The sequence below is a fragment of the Paroedura picta genome, chromosome 10, assembly GCF_049243985.1.
Source record: "Paroedura picta isolate Pp20150507F chromosome 10, Ppicta_v3.0, whole genome shotgun sequence".
Lineage (NCBI taxonomy): Eukaryota > Metazoa > Chordata > Lepidosauria > Squamata > Gekkonidae > Paroedura > Paroedura picta.
The window spans coordinates 23,993,752-24,010,875 of NC_135378.1; the positions used below are offsets into that span (position 1 = coordinate 23,993,752).

At 44.1% G+C, this 17,124-nt stretch overlaps 1 protein-coding gene across 8 annotated transcripts in view; it reads left to right on the forward strand.

Moving 5' to 3' along the window:
• The first annotated feature begins 7,106 nt into the window (after positions 1-7,106).
• Positions 7,107-17,124, forward strand: part of LOC143819744 (TBC1 domain family member 1-like) — a 105,919-nt gene continuing 95,901 nt past the window's right edge. For 4 of the 8 annotated variants that reach the window (XM_077301665.1, XM_077301666.1, XM_077301667.1 and 1 more), the window contains exons 1-2: positions 7,107-7,489; positions 13,809-14,277. In XM_077301665.1, coding sequence (XP_077157780.1) covers positions 13,861-14,277 — 417 coding nt within the window. In that variant the 5' untranslated portion in view covers positions 7,107-7,489; positions 13,809-13,860. The remainder of the gene's footprint in view (positions 7,490-13,808; positions 14,278-17,124) is intronic. The other 4 variants (XM_077301669.1, XM_077301671.1, XM_077301670.1 and 1 more) reach the window with 4 other exon arrangements.

Consider the following 17,124-nt stretch of genomic DNA (forward strand, 5'->3'; position numbering starts at 1 on the left):
CTGTTTGAAACTCAAGTATCCACCAGATGAAGTCAAGAAACAGATTAACAAAGCCAGAATGGTACCCAGAGAAAACCTGTTGCAAGGCAGGCCAAAAAGAGACAGTAACAGAACACTACTGGTGGTCACCTCTCAACCCAAATCAGTCCATTCCATAATGAGCAACTTAAACAACCTCTACTGGATAATGTGGGGGGCAAACCTTTTCTTGTACACAGACAGTGCTCCAATTGCAAACAACTCCGCCCCCACAATAATACAACATCTAATTTGAACATGGACCAGAGCTTGCAATAAACACATTGTAGCCACGTACATCTAGGCAATACGATCAGTGGACCCAACAACATCAATTGCACCATCTTAGGCTTATTCACATGCTCATCTTCTAATAATTGTATACACCATTACATTCCAACAATGCCTTTCAGTTCTCTACATATGGCAAACAGGTCAAGCCCTGTAGATACATATCTGACTGCTTCAGATAAACATGGCCACCCACTTGAATCCATTTTCCCACCTATCTCATGCCTTGCTCTCTGCTAGTGGAATTCTTTATTTTCTAACAGACGGGTTTCTTCTGTTGGTGTGTCCAAATGCCTATTTTAAAATGCACTTCCTTATTCTGGCCTTCTCAGGTTTTGCCCACTTTTTACCTCTTCCTTACTGTCTAACGTATGTCTGTATCTTGCCCTTGTCTCTTATTTTATAGACACTGCCTAATCACCAGTGTTACTCCAGAAACAGTAAACAAAAACATGTGGATTTGCCCTGTAGACAAAAAAATCTCCAATACAAACAGGCACTTGGAATAACTTTTAAAGAGTACAAAGTGGTTTTTTTAAAAAATAATTCTGATCCCTGAGTTTTTTTAATCCATAGGAAAGCAGGATGTAAATATTTAAAATAAGTAAATATGAACTTGTTTTAAAAATGTGCTTAATGGCAAGGTCCTTGGGTGGCAGTGCATAATTATCCAGATTTACAAAATGCATATTTTTGTAACAGGTGTATAGTTTACCATTGTAGGAATTCCATAAGACTCACAATTATTGGATCAGTTGTCCTGTGGAATTTTATTGGATTCTATTCCTTTGGGAATAACTCACTGTGCATGAGGTGGTCTGCACTATGTATGCTACTCCTTATTATTACTTTATTCAGCTGTCTTTTCATTGCTCTTCTTCAGTTCTCTTCCAGTTACTTTAGGGAAATAAGATTCTGTTTTCTTGACTGGTCCCTTCCCACTGGGAGCAAAACTATTTCAGCAAAGCGTTCTTTGCTTGATCCCTGCATAGTAAACTGGCATTGTGCTATGTTGATTTGGTCTGTGAATCTACCAGATACCTTATTGAAACCCAGTGCTAACTTCAATGGGACTGTTCTTTGTGTTACGGTTCACCCTATAATATAGTGGAAGTTTGTTGCACTGGAGAAAATGTCAAAATCCTTCTATGACTAATGGATGTATTATTTCAAGGGGGAAATTAAGTAAATATTAATATCCATTTATGATGGAGATCCTAACCATGAGAGGAAATTTCTCTCTCCTTGGATAACTTAAATAACAAGTCATTTGTGCCGTTTTCCTTAGGTTTGAAACATGTAAAGATCTTGTGATCTATGGGGGGGCTTTCAAAAATGTGATTAATTGTAGCACATTTTGAGAGGAGAGCCATGTTGCTCCACAGTAGGTGAGCTAGATTTGAGACAAGAAGTGTCTTTAAGGGACCATCATGATGTTCATGGTATAACAAAAGCAGCTCTGAGTCTGGAATGTTTATACCCTCTCAAATCTTGTTTGTCTCTGGGTTGCACTGGACTCTGTGGCCGATACACATGCTTAACTTGTCATGATAGCTTGAAGAATTCTGGGTTTGTATATTATCTATATGTGTGTGTCTGTTTCCGTGCCCCTCCAAATGGATTTTTCCATCTCTATTATAAAAGGGAGCCAGAAATCAAGTATTATGCGTTCCATTATTAAAACTGCAAAATTAATACAACTCTTATCTCCACTTTGTGCTGAGTTTTCTTTCTTGCTTAAAATATAGTTGAGAGGTCTTTAAAAGATTTGCCGGAAATGGCTTCATTACTTCTAAGATGTGACTCAGCTTTGTGTGTGTGTGTGTGTATGTATACAACAAAAGAAACTAGAAAAAACTTGAAGTGAAAGTTCTTTCAAAATAAAGATCTGAAACTAAATCTATAGGAACATGTTGAAACAATTTCATAATACTCATCAAACTATTACACCATTTTCTTCATGCTCAGTTTAGTATTAACCCTTTAAGTCATGTACAAATAAAGCTGATGTGACCATCAGAAGAAGAAAAGAAAGTATGACAGCCTCAGTTTAGGCATTTTAGCCTTCACAAAGAGTTTATTTTTATTTATTTATTTATTTATTCAGATTTTTATACCGCCCTTCCCTACGGCTCTGGGCAGTTTACATAAAATATTTTGAAACATTTACATAGAACACTCTCAAAATCAATATAACAATATACAATAACATACCAACTAGAACAGTATTTTAACAATAATTTTGACACTCCCTCAATAGGTTCGGTCCCTCAGTCGGGGGGGGGGGGGCGACCTGTAGATGTTATGGGTCAGTTGGCTTCACTCAATGCCAGGTGGAAGAGCTCCCTTTTGCAGGTCCTGTGGAATTCTGGAAGTTCTGGCAGGGCCCTGATCTCTTCGGGGAGCTCATTCCACCAGGTGGGGGCCAGGATTGAAAAGGCCCTGGTCCTTGTTGAGGTCCAACGTGCCTCTTTAGGGCCAGGGATCCACAGCCTTTTGGAAGTGGCAGAGTGTAGCGCTCTTCTGGGGGTATAGGCAGGGAGGCGGTCTCTCAGATACACTGGGCCCAGACCGCGTATGGCCTTAAAGGTGATTACCAAAACTTTAATCCGGAATTCAACTGGGAGCCAACCGATTTCTTGGAGTACTGGCCGGATATGAGATCTCCATGATGTCTTAGTGGAAATCCTGGCCACGGCGTTCTGCACCAGTTGTAGTTTCAGGATCAAGGACAAGGGTAGGCCTGCGTAGAGTGAGTTGCAGTCTAGGGGTGACCATCGTATGGATCACTGGGGCTAGGTGCTCTGGTTCCAGGTAGGGCGCTAGTAGTTTGGCTTGGTGGAGGTGGTAAAATGCCAGCCGTGCTACCTTTGTGACCTGGGTTTCCATTGTAAGGGAAGCATCCAGGATCACGCCCAGGTTCCTGGCGGAGTCATCCAGTGTAGGCAGGCGCACTTCCTCCCATGGTCCCTTCCTACCCAACCGCAGGGTCTTTGCAGGACTGAGCTTCAGACGACTCTGCTTGATCCATTTTGTCACTGCGACCAGGCATCTGGCTAAAGATTCGGGGGGGGGGATTCAAGCTTGATTTGATCTAAAACCCACTTATTTGTCTTTATGGTAGCCCGTGGTATCCTTAAAACTCTCCTCCGATACCATTATTTCAAGTTTGTACACAGGTATAATCTTACTGGACAGCTTTCTAACAAACAGCGTGCATCAATTTAATTTCCCCTCACTTTGCCTAGAAGTATGAACTAATTGGTTCTATTCCATGACATTGTATCTGAGGAAGGGTGCGTGCAGCTCATGCTTTGAATAAAAAGCTTGTTGGTCTTAAAGGTGCCACGGGACTAAATTTCTTCTGCTGCTTCAGACCAGCACGTCTCCCCACTTGAATCTAAAATAAATTAGTTCATCTTTAAGCTGCCACAAGACTCCCATTCTGTGACTGTTATGTCACACTTGTAATGCTGGGTAGTTGAGGTGAGGTTCATCTGCCAGAAATACTTAGGAATCGTCGGAACAATAATTTTGTTTTTGGAAACAGGATAGTTTCAGTTGTGGAGAGTGTTAAGCAATGAAAGACTGTGCCCTACTCCTACAAGGTCAGTCGAACTTAGAGGTCAATGGAGTTATCCGATCTCTCCCTCACTTAAGACTAAAAATTAATACAGGCCTTATATATTCTCACAAAGCACACTCCATTCAGTCTCTGTATATAGTCATGGCTTTTACAATATAAAAATAGAGCTGGGAAAATAAACATGTCATTAGAAAAGAATTTGACTTGATCCAAAGCCCACGGAAGCAAAGGGTAAAGCTTCCAGGCACTTTTAAGTTGTGCTTGAAGCAAGTCTTCCTTTAAGGAGGAGTGTTTTTTAAAAAAATCTAGCAGACTACTTAGTCATGCAGTTTTTATGGTGAAAATAGATACCAGCAACTGTTTTTTTATGATCTGGCAATGTTAAGGGCTATTATTCCAGATAATATTTTATTATGACATGAAATTGGATACCATGAATAAGCAGGAAAATTCCATTGTCTCAGCAGATTTTTTTTTTAACAGCGATAGCGGTACACACACAACATGAAACACTGAAGAACTGCCTTTATGAATTTTTCCCTAATCCAGTAAAAGAGCAGCTCTCTCCCTCTAATCTCCTGCCCTGCTTATCACAGTTGTTCTGTGTTGTCTTAAAAAGTGACAACTGTTTGCAAGATTATTGCTGGCCTTGTTTTGATTACTCTTGGGCTCAAAAACTCTGGTATCTTTTACACTGATGTAATTTTGTAATAAATAGGAACATTCTTCTGTAAGATGTAACCGTTGAGCCTAAAGTATTCTCTGTGATAACTGCTCGGTAAGCAGTTGTGTTGTCCACACGGGAAAATCCAGTTGCAAATGATTTTGATCATCCAAGGGAACACGGGAGCAGTCTTTGTGCCAGTTCATGCATGCACGTTGCATGATTACTTAGCACTTGAAGCCAAATTGTCTAGAAGAGTCTTCATTCAAAAGCTGAGGAGAAAATTGGGGCTTTCAGCTAAAGGGCATGTTGACTCAAAGGAATCTTTACATGGTCTTGCATATACTTTCTCTATGTTGTTGTTGTTAGTTGTGAAGTCGTGTCCGACCCATCGCGACCCAATGGACAATGATAAGACCTTCCAAATTGACTAGATGACCCAGGTGGTCCCTTCCAACTCTATTATTCTATGATTCTAAGTTTTCACAAGGCTAAAATCACTGAGTAATATGCCAAGACAAAGTAATTAGCAATGAGAAGGATGCCTTCTCAGTCTTGCTTCTCACACGGTTCACAAACTTATTATAAAGGATTATTATTATTATTATTTAGATTTTTATTCCCCACTGTTCCTGGAACCGGTTCGTGGGGGGTTACAACAGGCCATTAATTAAAAAAAAAACCCAATAAAACCCCATTAAAAATGAAAAACAGGACATAAAAATTATGTCCAAGTAGAAAGCATGGCGGTATAAATCAACTATCTGTCCCCCCATAAACGTACAATAAGGGGAATGGTGAGAGGGAGCCATAACCCAACGCCATTAGGTGACCCTAGCGTTTAAAAACAGTAACAGTACACCTGTATATCCTTACAACTATGGTTGAAGAGACTTATTTAGAGAACTGAAGGTGGGTCACAAAGTAAAATGGTATAATGGAATCATGAAACAGCTGCATAACAAGCCATGGTATAATAGTAGCATGAATCCCACCAGTTTAGAAATTATATTCACAAGACAAAACTCAGGCTAGAAGCAAATCTTAACAACATTAAAAGGTGGAATCCCTTGAATTGAAAAGCAGAGCTTAAAAGTGCTCATTTCTGCACATGAGTGGCCACCACTGAGTATAGTGATACAGGCTAGTACGCAACATCAGACTAAGAGATCAGTTCCTTTGGATGCTTTGGAGCAGGGGTAGTCAAACTGCGGCCCTCCAGATGTCCATGGAGGTCCAGATAGGGCGCTAGTATGCTGGCAGGGGCGAATGCTGGCAGGGGCTCCTGGGAATTGTAGTCCATGGACATCTGGAGGCCGCAGTTTGACTACCCCTGCTTTGGAGTGAGGATTCTATGGTACTATACCCCACTGAGGTCCCTGTCTTCCACCTCCAAATCTCCAGGAGAGTAAATTTGGTGTAGTGGTTAAGAGCTGCAGCTTCTAATCTGGAGAGGCAGGTTTGATTCCCTACTCTTCCACGTGCAGCCAGATGGGTGGCCTTTTGCCAGTCACAGTTTTTCCAGAGCTCTCTCTGCCCCACCTACCTCAGAGGATGTCTCTTGTGGGGAGAGAAAGGAAAGCCAATTGTAAGCCACTTTGAGACTTTTTCAGGTAATGAAAAGCAGGGTATAAATCCAACTCTTCCTCGTCTTCTAGTGGCCTCTATAGCCCCTCCCAACTCTATAATGACTTTACTTTTGCTTTCATTTTCCTTTTGTTCAGTGTTGTATCTGTAGACCTGCCAAGGTCCTAGCTTACAATGTAATTGACCAAGGTGCTGCTGGATCCAGTCAGTTTAAACTGAAACTGACCAATAGTGTACACGGGCCAGAAGATCCATTATTTGCTTGTGTTTATAAATTGTTTGTGGCTTTTTTTTTGGGGGGGGGGGGTTCTTTGGTTCAGTTTAGTACTACTTGTACCCGGGTCTAACACTCAGCCAACCACGATTTCAAGTCCCTTGCTTTGATGAGCCAACATGGCGTAGTGATTAAGAGCAGCAGCTTCGAATCCAGAGAACTGGGTTTGATTCCCTGCTCTTTCTCCACATGCAGCAAGCAGAGTGACCTGGGACCAGTCCCAGTCCTGTGGAGGCTGTTTTCACAGTGCAGTTCTCTTTGGTCCCCCTACCTCCCAAGGCATCTGTCCTGGGAAAAAGAAAGTAAAGGCAACTGTAAGCCGCTTTGAGACTCCTTGGGGAAGTGAAAAGCGGGGTATAAAACCCAACTCTTCTCCTTTCCCAACCTGGATCCGGTAGCACCTGCCAAAGCCACCCTCGCCGCAAATTCCCGCGCAGCAGAAGCAGCTGCAGCCCCGGCACTGCAGCTGTCCTCCTCCGCACAGGGCCAGCGACGTTGCGCCACCGGCCGGGCCGCATCCCGACACAAGCGTCGCCTACTTGGGACAAGCGCTCCCTCGCACTTCTCCTGCCCCCGATTCCGCCTCCTGGGACCAATTCTTCCCCCCGCTGCAGGGTCCCCTCCCCGGGCCTCCCCCCCCGGGCCTCCCCTCCCGCCTCCCGAGGAGAGGCGGAAGGCGACGGCAGGCACGGGGGTGAGGCGGCTCCGGCGGCCTCTTCTCTTCTCCCCGCCGGGCGAGGCGGGATGACCCCCTGGGGCGGGCTGGGGCCGCCTCCGGCCGGCTGGTGCTACTGCTGGTGCTGCTGCCGTCTCCCGCCTGCGCCGGTCACGTCCGGAACGGAGCAACAGGCGCGGGAGGCGACGCGGAGGCGCACAGCCCACTTCCCCCGCGGGCCGCAGCCGGAGCCGCCGCTTCTGCTTTCCGACGGCACCGCCAAGACGACTCTCCTGCCGCCGCCGCGCACATCCTCCGGGGGGCCCGGCGGAGCGGCGGCTTCCCGTCCTGGGCGGCGGCGGCGGCGCACCTGCGCTCCTGGCCGGGGAAGAGGCGGGCTGCGCTCGGGAGCAGGTAGGAGCTGCTGACCCCTCGGTGGAAACGGAGGTGGGGAGGAGAAGGAGGGGGCTGTCTCGGATCCCCCTCCGGGGAGGGTGTGCTTGTGCAGCTGGCTTGTCCCGTGAGGAACGGGTGAATCTCCTCCCAAAGGGCATTGCCAGCGCATTAGTCAACCTGTGCGTAAAGTGGGCTTAGGCTGCACACCTTAGATCAGGAGTAGTCAAACTGCGGCCCTCCAGATGTCCATGGACTACAATTCCCATGAGCCCCTGCCAGCGAAAGCTGGCAGGGGCTCATGGGAATTGCAGTCCATGGACATCTGGAGGGCCGCAGTTTGACTATCCCTGAGATAGGTAATTAATTAATTGGATTTGAATGGCTGCCCCTCCTAGCAAGCAGCACCAGAAAGTTGGGTCCAGAATAATGCACTTAAGGGGTGCCCTACAAGGAGATTGTACTGTTTGGCGCAGGAAAAACCAGCTGCAGAAGAAAATTGAAAGTGCATTATCCAAAGTTTGGGGAATGTGATAGCCCAGGCGAGCCCTATCTTGTCAGATGTGGGAAGCGAAGCAGGGGTGACCCAAGCTAGTATTTGGATGGGAGGCCTCCAAGGATTTGGGTGGTAGTTCCTCCAAGGAACACTAGAGGTCAGGATGCAGAGGCAGGCAATGGCTACCTTCAAACGCCCCCTGCCTGGCTGCCAGACAAGCTTTTACACCACCAACAAACCATAATTGCAATTAAATTTGACCTGATTTTGCTTGTCCAAAGGGGACAAAATGAAGGCAGGAAAGGAATATTGGCTTCATAGTAATGCTGTATTTGTGTGTGTATATACACACACACTGTATTTCATATATTTGGCACATCAGATCTCCTGACTACACTCCACACGCCATACAATACGTAACATTGGGGGAAAAGGCAGGATAAAGACGAATAAATAAAGCAAAAAGTTAATCTGGTGGGTTTTGACACGCATGGCTTTGAGACCAGACACTGCTGCTGTATGGGGACAGGTGTGTGGAAGCAAAAGGGCATATTTGGTTCTGCAGGGCCTGCAATAAGGAGCTCTTCCGCCAGGCATTTGGTTGAGACCAGGCCTCACCAACAGCGTCTGAAGGGCCCCTGCTCCCTCCCAGAACTGCATCAATGCGCTCTGGACCTGTTTGCACAATTGCACTGTTTGCATTGTTTGCACTGTTGCAATGATCAGTTATTATTAGTATTAATAATGTTACATTTATTTATGTTATGGATTGTTTCATGTATTGTTTAAACGTTTTATGTAAACCACCCTGAGCCTCCAGGGAGGGCGGTATATAAATATAATAAATAAAATAATTTGCTCAAATCCCGCCCATAAAATGCAGTCCTAAGCAAAATTTAACTTTCCCATACCTGGCCTATGACAGGTGGAGAAGGGTGTGAATCTGCTTTAGGGTGTGCTCTTAGGTTTATGAATATATGTTCATATTTTCCAAGAGTATCTGCCCCTGAGGTGCCTACCTTCTGAATGTTAATAGCAGGTTATTGGGTTATTAATCTTAGCCGGTAACTCGGTTTAGGATTGCACTAGATTTGGAGGAATTAGTCCCAGAGGAGCAACTGGCTTGCGGCAAAAGCAGATAAGAGAGTTCTGGGGCGCTTCAAATACTAGCAAAAGTTTGTTCCAGCATGGGCTTTCACAGACCACAACCAGTTAATCAGATGCACGTTATCAGTCGAAAGGAGACAGTAAAACTGTAAAGATATGAATGTGCAGCTGTGCTTTATGGACATGTTATGCAGTCCTATAAAAAGCCCTCCTCTGTTTGAAGTTACACAGAATGGGTAGCCCTGGGCTTCATTGCCATTTACACGAAGAATAGTGGGGGAGAACGCAGTCATGTCATCGCTGACTTATGGCGACCCGGGAAGTTTTAAAGGCAAGAGACCTCAGTGGTGGTTTGCCATTGCTTGCTTCTGCGTCAAAACCTGATATCCCTCGGAGGCCCCTCATTCAAATACTAGCCGAGACTGACTCTGTTTAGCTTCTGAGTTCTGACCTGAACAGGCTAATCTCAGCTATCCATGTCAGGGCGAATACCAAATATCCAAATAGCCCTCGCTGTTGTCGGCTGATGCTTAGTTCCTGCCGTGGGATTCTCGGCAGTTTACAAAACTGAAACTGACGTTGTGGGTTCTTTTTCATAAACTTTTGCATAATGGGACTGAAGACGGGCAAACACCATGACAGCAACATCTAGGAAAGATGCAAGGTATTAAGAAATTAGGCGTTCTGTGTATTTCCATATGAATCCACCAGTTCTCTACATCAGGGGTAGCCAAACTGTGGCCCTCCAGGTGTAAATGGACTACAATTCCCACAAGCCCCTGCCAGCATTTGCTGGCAGGGGCTTGTGGGAATTGTAGTCCATTTACACCTGGAGGGCCGCAGTTTGATGCACTGAGGCAAGCAGAGGGTTGTTGAGATGTTTTCGGTTGAAATTCTACAGATAGTTTGTTAAAATGCATCCTATTTCTGATGATTGTGTCTTCCATCACTTCATATATATGTATATATATATAATTCTGCTTCCCCTGCTTTGCAGCTCTAAACTGACTGCTTTCAATGGTTTAAAATCCCTTACAGAAATACTAGTTAGCAGTGACATGGCATTTGAAGGTGTGTTTTTGAATCATGTTGCTGCTGTATAAAAAATGAAGGCCCTATTAAAATGCTTAATGTGCATTCTATATTGCCCTGCTTCTAGCAGGCAGAGACATACCATAAGTTTAATTGGCAGATCAACAAACAATATTCAAATGCTGCATCAAACTCATTTGGGAAATGCTGGTTTGTGCCGGTGTCCAATTTTAGGGTACGGTTTTGTTAGTAATCTGTCACACGGTGCCCGCATGTTGTTTTGTGTGTGACGTTCCCTTCTGTCTTGGGATACACTGACAGAGGATCCCTCTGCCTTTCTGTGCTGCGGAGCCAAGGATAAAATTTCAGCCAAGGGACTCTGCTGCTGTTTAGAAGTCCCCTGTGATGATGTAAGTTCACCTGTGTTAGTGGTGATAGAAGCAGAATTTTGGCATAAACACGCGATCGGGGGAAGGGTAGTTTTCTTTTTATTGCACAGTGATACTCCCTTCTCTGCAATTAACCAGCTAACTGTGGTACGGGCGACTGTAGTAACAAATGTGCAGACCTTGATGGGCATGATATTTTCTAGCAGAGACTCCTCTGAAATGCAGTAGTCAGACATTTTTTCTTGAATGTTCATTTAGAATGCAGGACATGATTTGGGAACATGATGTTGCAGCTACAAACTTTAGTCTGGGCTCAGAGTGAGCTGTGCAAATTCATTTTATTACGGGGTACAGCATGCTCTATTTTCAAGACATGTTTTCTAAAGGCTATATGTGGAGCAATGGAAACAAGAAGGCGGAATGGAGAAACGATGTATGGAGACAGGCGGATATTCGGGATAATGGGGCCTACAGAAGACAGATGAGGAACTATTTGGGGTGATTCATCACCCTGCTCATGGAAATTGGGTCAAAAAAACATTGTTATTGAATCAGTCATAAATGCAGAAATTAGAAGAATAAAGTTGGAGTCCATTGGCACTTTTAAGACCCACAAAATTTTGCTCCAAGTGTAAGCTTTCAAGTGCTCAGCAAACTTCCTGAGATACAATGAAATAGGAACCTTGAATCAAATATTGTTGGTCGTAAAGGTGCCATGGGATTCAAACTCTGTTCTACTGCTTCAGATCAACTTGTCTGTCCACTTGAATCTACAGAAATTAGAAGTTCCTGTGGTTTATGTTAATTTTCTCCCCATGCAGGTATTGAAACTTAAAGCTAGTGCAGTATAGTTGTTAGAATGTTTAGAATAGGATCTGGCATACTCAGGTTCTAGTCCCTACTCTGCCGTGGAAGCTAGCTGGGTGACCTTGGGCCAGTCATACACTCAACCTAACCTACCTCACAGGGTTGTTGTGATAACAGAATGTCGGAGAGCATGGTGAAACTGTTTGGAGTCCCCAGCAGGGGGGGAAAGGCAGGGTATGAATAAAGCAGAGAAATAAATAAATCTGAACTCCAGTCTTGCAATAAAATCAGAGTCCAGTAGCACCTTTAAGACCAACAAAGATTTATCCAAGGCATGAGCTTTCGAGTGCAGACTATGGAAGAGTGCTTGCACTCGAATGCTCACACCCTGAATAAATCTTTGTTGGTCTTAAAGGTGCTACTGGATTCTGATTTTATTGTGCTACTTCAGACCAACGTGGCTACTCATTTGAATCTATCCAGCCTTGCAAGTTATTCTTGAAAATGCTTTTAAAATGAGAACCTTTCCCTTTACAAGCTGTCGTGTGCAAATTTGAAAGCATGTGTCCTATTTTAGTGCAGTCTTAAAAGAGATTGAATGCCTGTTTGCTGCATGCCATTTAGGAAGGAGGCTAATACTTCAGAGCTATTGCTTAGGAGACCCACGGCAGTACAGATGGTGGGATTTATGGTTGTAGCTAAGCCCGGGAGATTGAAAGCAACATTACTGTTCAAAATGGGGGGGAAAGGCACTCTTGCTGCCTCCCGGAGGTCAAAAGGATATGAACTGCTGACAGTTGTTCTCAGCGGTATTAATGTGCTCATGAGCTGCTATGTATAAAGTGACGGGAAACATTTAGAACACACAGACGGTTGTGGAATCGCAAATAAGAACCATGAGAACAAACCAGAGCAAAAACAAGAGGACAGAAAACAATGCTGTAACACAGTGGTAGTCAACCTGTGGTCCTCCAGATGTCCATGGACTACAATTCCCATGAGCCCCTGCCAGCAAATGCTGGCAGGGGCTCCTGGGAATTGTAGTCCATGGACATCTGGAGGACCACAGGTTGACTACCCCTGCACATACCATGTAAGATATCATCACCTTTTAAAATTTCTAGACACGTGGATTACTAGTGGTCTGATTTAGCTTGGAAATGTTGTTTTAGTCAAACCCTTTGCTTTGTATTTACAGGGAGTTTTATAATAATAAAAACATTTGAAATGTTGAAGTGTAATTAGGAGTAAAACCATTGACCATATACAGACCATTTATGCTGTATGAATAGAGCTTTTCCTCTTGATCTATTTATGACAGCCTCTGCCTCAGTTGTCTATTGATGGGGTCATGTAAATCTTTCAATGAACTGGATTTTTGTCTGCATTTGTTTCACGTCCTTAATTTGAGGCTTCCTCTTCCGTGTGTTTCCCCAAATGTATTGCCTCTACTTGGCCCTGTGCAGTTTCTCATTATTCTTTTCCTTCTGCTATCTAGCCCAGTTGCTAGGCCACTTCTTAAAACCAGAGTATATAGATATATTTAAAAACCCTCAACACAGGTATTGGCGTGGCAACAAACCAAAGAAGTGGGGAGATGGCCATTGTTCTTGGCCAGACACACCAGTAACCTGAGCCCCAATGGTGCTGCCGGGGCCAAAGGGGTTCGCCCTCAACCCTTTCGGTAAAGAACTAGCCCCACATGAAGAGAAAACACTCTGTTATACCACTGTCATGTATGGCAGGCAGGCGTCTAGCCCTTTTGTTTCTTTTCTGCATCCTACCTTGTTGCTTCTACTCCAGGAATAGCTTTCTCCCATAATTCATGGAGTTTACCTCCCCCTTTCCTTCAGATCCCTCGGCTGGATTCCCCTGGCGCCATCTTTGTCACCCTCCTATTTCAGGTTCAGAACTTAACTTTCAAACTTTGCATTCAGTTTAGCCTGTAAGCTCTCTGTCCGGAAATGTTGGCATTTCTGAATTTTGTGCAGCAACTATCTTGCTACTATGGTGCTACCACACAGTAGTAGTTGAATAATTAGAATAGCGATAAGGCAGGCTATACAAAGCAATAAAGCATACGCAATTCTTGGCTATAGAAGAAACGTAGGCCATGGAAGCTGCAGAATTCCAGTTAAATACACTGTTTCTGGACACTTTAGTTATTATGTTATGGTCTCCAGTGGTCAGTCTGTCTTCTTTTCCTGCATAGTTAACCAGAGAGCAAAGCATACCTGCACGTGTTGTGGTTCATGGTCATTCTTGGTTCATGGTCATTCTTGGTTCTTCAGGGGTTGTGATCCTTGGGTCTTCCATTCAGATATTTGTAAAATATCTTCCTTATGGTTTGGAAAGCAGCAGCACAAAAACCAGGTAAACCAAATAAAGAAGAAAAGGATTTAACTAGAGCCATAATGTGCTTGACTGTTTCCGATTAGTGACACAACTCTGAAAGAGGGAATTTACCGAGTGATTCCATTAACAGTGCAAACATGTGTTTGTGTTTCAGAACATCACGTCTCCCAAATTAAATTGGTTTCCTTCCCCTCGATGACCCAACAATGGATCCCATATCATTCAGAGTTAAAAACCCTGAAACTTCCAGTGATGGCTCAGTGGACTTCAGTCTTCAGCTAGTAGGTTCTCTCCCTGTCCATTCTCTGACCACTATGACTGTTCTCCCTTGGATTGTGGCAGAGATAAGGCAACAGAGCACCAAGTCCCCGAAGGAAGAATCCAGCAGCAACCCAGTCCGGCTTTATGTCTCGCCAACCAAGTTGCGGTGTGAAGCTGACACAGGGGAAAGCCAGCCCTGGGATCCTCTGATTTGTTGCAGCTTGTTTGAGCACAGGCCCCAGCACGTCCACAAGCTGATTCACAACAGCCAAGACCCAAGCTATTTTGCTTGCTTAATAAAAGATGGAGCCGTCAATCAGCAAAGCGTCTGTTACGTATTCAAAGCTGGTGATCAAACAGAAGTAAGTGAAATGTTTCTGTCTGCGCTTGTAGCTTTTTAAAAAGACGACATGCCACAAATTCAGAGCTTTGGATTGAATCAGATTGTAGAGAGACGAAGCCTCCGTTGTGTTTGAATGCTGCCTGGGTTCTGTTGATGGCTTCATAATCTGTTTCAGCCCTGTATGGACGATTGAGGGCAGCGATATTCTTAGTTTCCTTTATCAATTTGATGCCGATGTGTAAAACCAACTGGCTGTGCATTTTACCCAGGAGCTCTCTGACTTCAAGGCTCTGCAAATCCCCAACCAAATCATTGTGTACTAAGAGGGCCGGTATTCTATGTGTGCCAAGTCAGATGTGTCAGTGGAAGCTGTGCAAATGAGGGACATTATCTTTTCTTTATCTTCTACTTACCGCTCCTGCCTTCCAGCTGATGACTGTGGATAGTCCTGTCATCCATTAATATTATTAGTGCCTTTTGGGGCCCACTTGTATTATTTCCTTCACAAGATCGTGTGGCCTGCTTTTCTGTTGTTCACCAGGGAAAAGCTCTCTAGCAGAAAACTGTTAGCGCCTTCATCATATTACAGTTCTCAGTATTAGATTCACGTGGGTATCCGTGTTGGTCTGAAGCAACAGAGCAAAGTTTGAGTTTGGTGGCACGTTCAAGAACAGGGGTAGTCAACTGGTCTTCCAGATGTCCATGGACTACAATTCCCATGAGCCCCTGCCAGCAAATGCTGGCAGGGGCTCATGGGAATTGTAATCCATGAACATCTGGAGGACCACAGGTTGATTACCCCTGTTCAAGACGAACAAAATTTAATTCTGGGCATAAAGCTTTTGGATGTGCATGCACACTTCTCAGTAATGTGAGAGAAGCCAACAAGTTAAGCGGCTATAGAATTTGTAAATCGGTAGCATACTAGGAGACGTCCTCAGGGTCAAGACAGCTACTGAGAATCTGTGGCACATGAAACTGACTTTTAGCGTCATTTCAAAAGGTGGAATTTATCCTGCCTATTTGGGGTTTTATTCTGCATATTTCAAATTGTGATTCGCAAGCCATCTTGAGCCGTGGGGAAAGGTGACGTAAATACACTGTGGGCTTCTAGATAGGAAGTCTGCTGTAGACTTGTGGTGATTGCACTGCATTCTACAAACATATCCTATTTGTACCAGTATAATTCTTGTGGCTCCTATGAAGAATCCTGGTCACTGAAATTAGGTGAGGGTGCTAAGAATTCTCAGCTACTGATTCTCCCTCAGAGGACAGCAGTTTGCAGGGGAGAAATAATGACCAGTAAAGAGTTTTAAATCTGTTAATATAAATATGTCTTTACAATCTGGTCTACTGACTAACACGTTTTGGCTAGGCTATATAGAACCAGAGACCTGAGGAACTGGGCATTAGTGCAGCTCTCGGGGTACCCTATGGTGCAGGAATTGGCAGCGCCCTGTCAAATGTGGGATGAATCACAGAACTATAGAGTTAGAAGGCACCTCCAGGGTCATCTAGTCCAACCCCCTGCATAAATGCAGGAACTCACAACTAGCTTCCCACCCACAGTGACCCCAATTTCATGCTCAAGTGATCCCTCCAACAAAAATCTCCTGAATCCAGCCTGGCCTGGATGGCTGCTGCAGATAACTGGGCAGCGAGCCCCACTCCTGTAGCCAGTTCCTGCTCCAGCCTTCGGCTCCTGGATTTGCATTCATTTCTGAGATTTTGAGGCTATATGTTACCATTGCATGATACTCTCCAAGGAGTATTGGCCTATGGTCAGTAATCCCAGGTTTGTCGATGTGGGATGATAACTTTTAACTCCCCCCCTCCCCCCAATAATAGAAATATGAACAATTCACATCCTGGCCGCTGTACAATGAGAACAGAATGGTAATCAGTATTTCCTGCCTCTAATTAATTTTGTCCAGTGTGGTGAAAAAGTCGTTGACAGCATTTCCTTGCTCGACTGGTTCCGCTAGCAGCTTGTTATGGTGCCTAAAGAAGAAAACCTTTGATCATAAAGCACATTAAGATCCTTAATGCCAGTGCTTTGGATTTACATAATAAACACTCAGTGTTTACCCATGGACACCAATATATTATGGCAAGAGAATCGCCATAAAACCCTTCAGGCTATTCCAAACAGTTCCCCATTGCCTGGGCATTCTTGTTGTTTAAGATGGTCCTGATTAGGAGGGACATGCGTAGATCGTTGAAAAGGAAAGCTAAACATTAATAGTTCCTTGGAGAAAAGGAAGAATAAAAGATTTATGGATAGATTTTATTGTATTTACTTATCTGTCTCCTGTTATTGTAGTTGTCTTGCTAGATGGTCAGATGGGATTGTTAGAGCCTCAAGCAAGCATGGGCCAGGGGCCAGAAAAATGTCAAACTTGTTCTGCATTCCCGAAGGAGTTCTGAGTTTGTTTCTCTGAGTAGCTGCCATGTTTGGAGATGTTGGGAATTTCAGAAGCAATTTGTGATACCATCTGTACTCCAGATCTGCTGTTCAAAGAGAAACATTGTGTGTGTGTGTGTGTGTGTGTGTGAGAGAGAATCCTGTTAGGTAGGTGCAAGCCCTTGGATCTCGTACTGCACATATTTTTTTCTATCTCAGGTTAGTGAGATTGGAATAGAAAGTCAATGCTTAAAGCAAGCATGCAGAGGCAGCTTAGAAAATAAACTGGGGAAGCCCTTAACGTTAAAGAACCTTTATCCTAAATACCACCGGTCCCAAATATAGCCAATTTTCAAATGTACGTTAATTTTGTATGGCATGTTTTGCTCTTTAGCTCATTGATGTATATCCTCTGCAGCAGATCCAGCATCAGTTTATTTTTCTTCAACCAGAAAGTAAGCA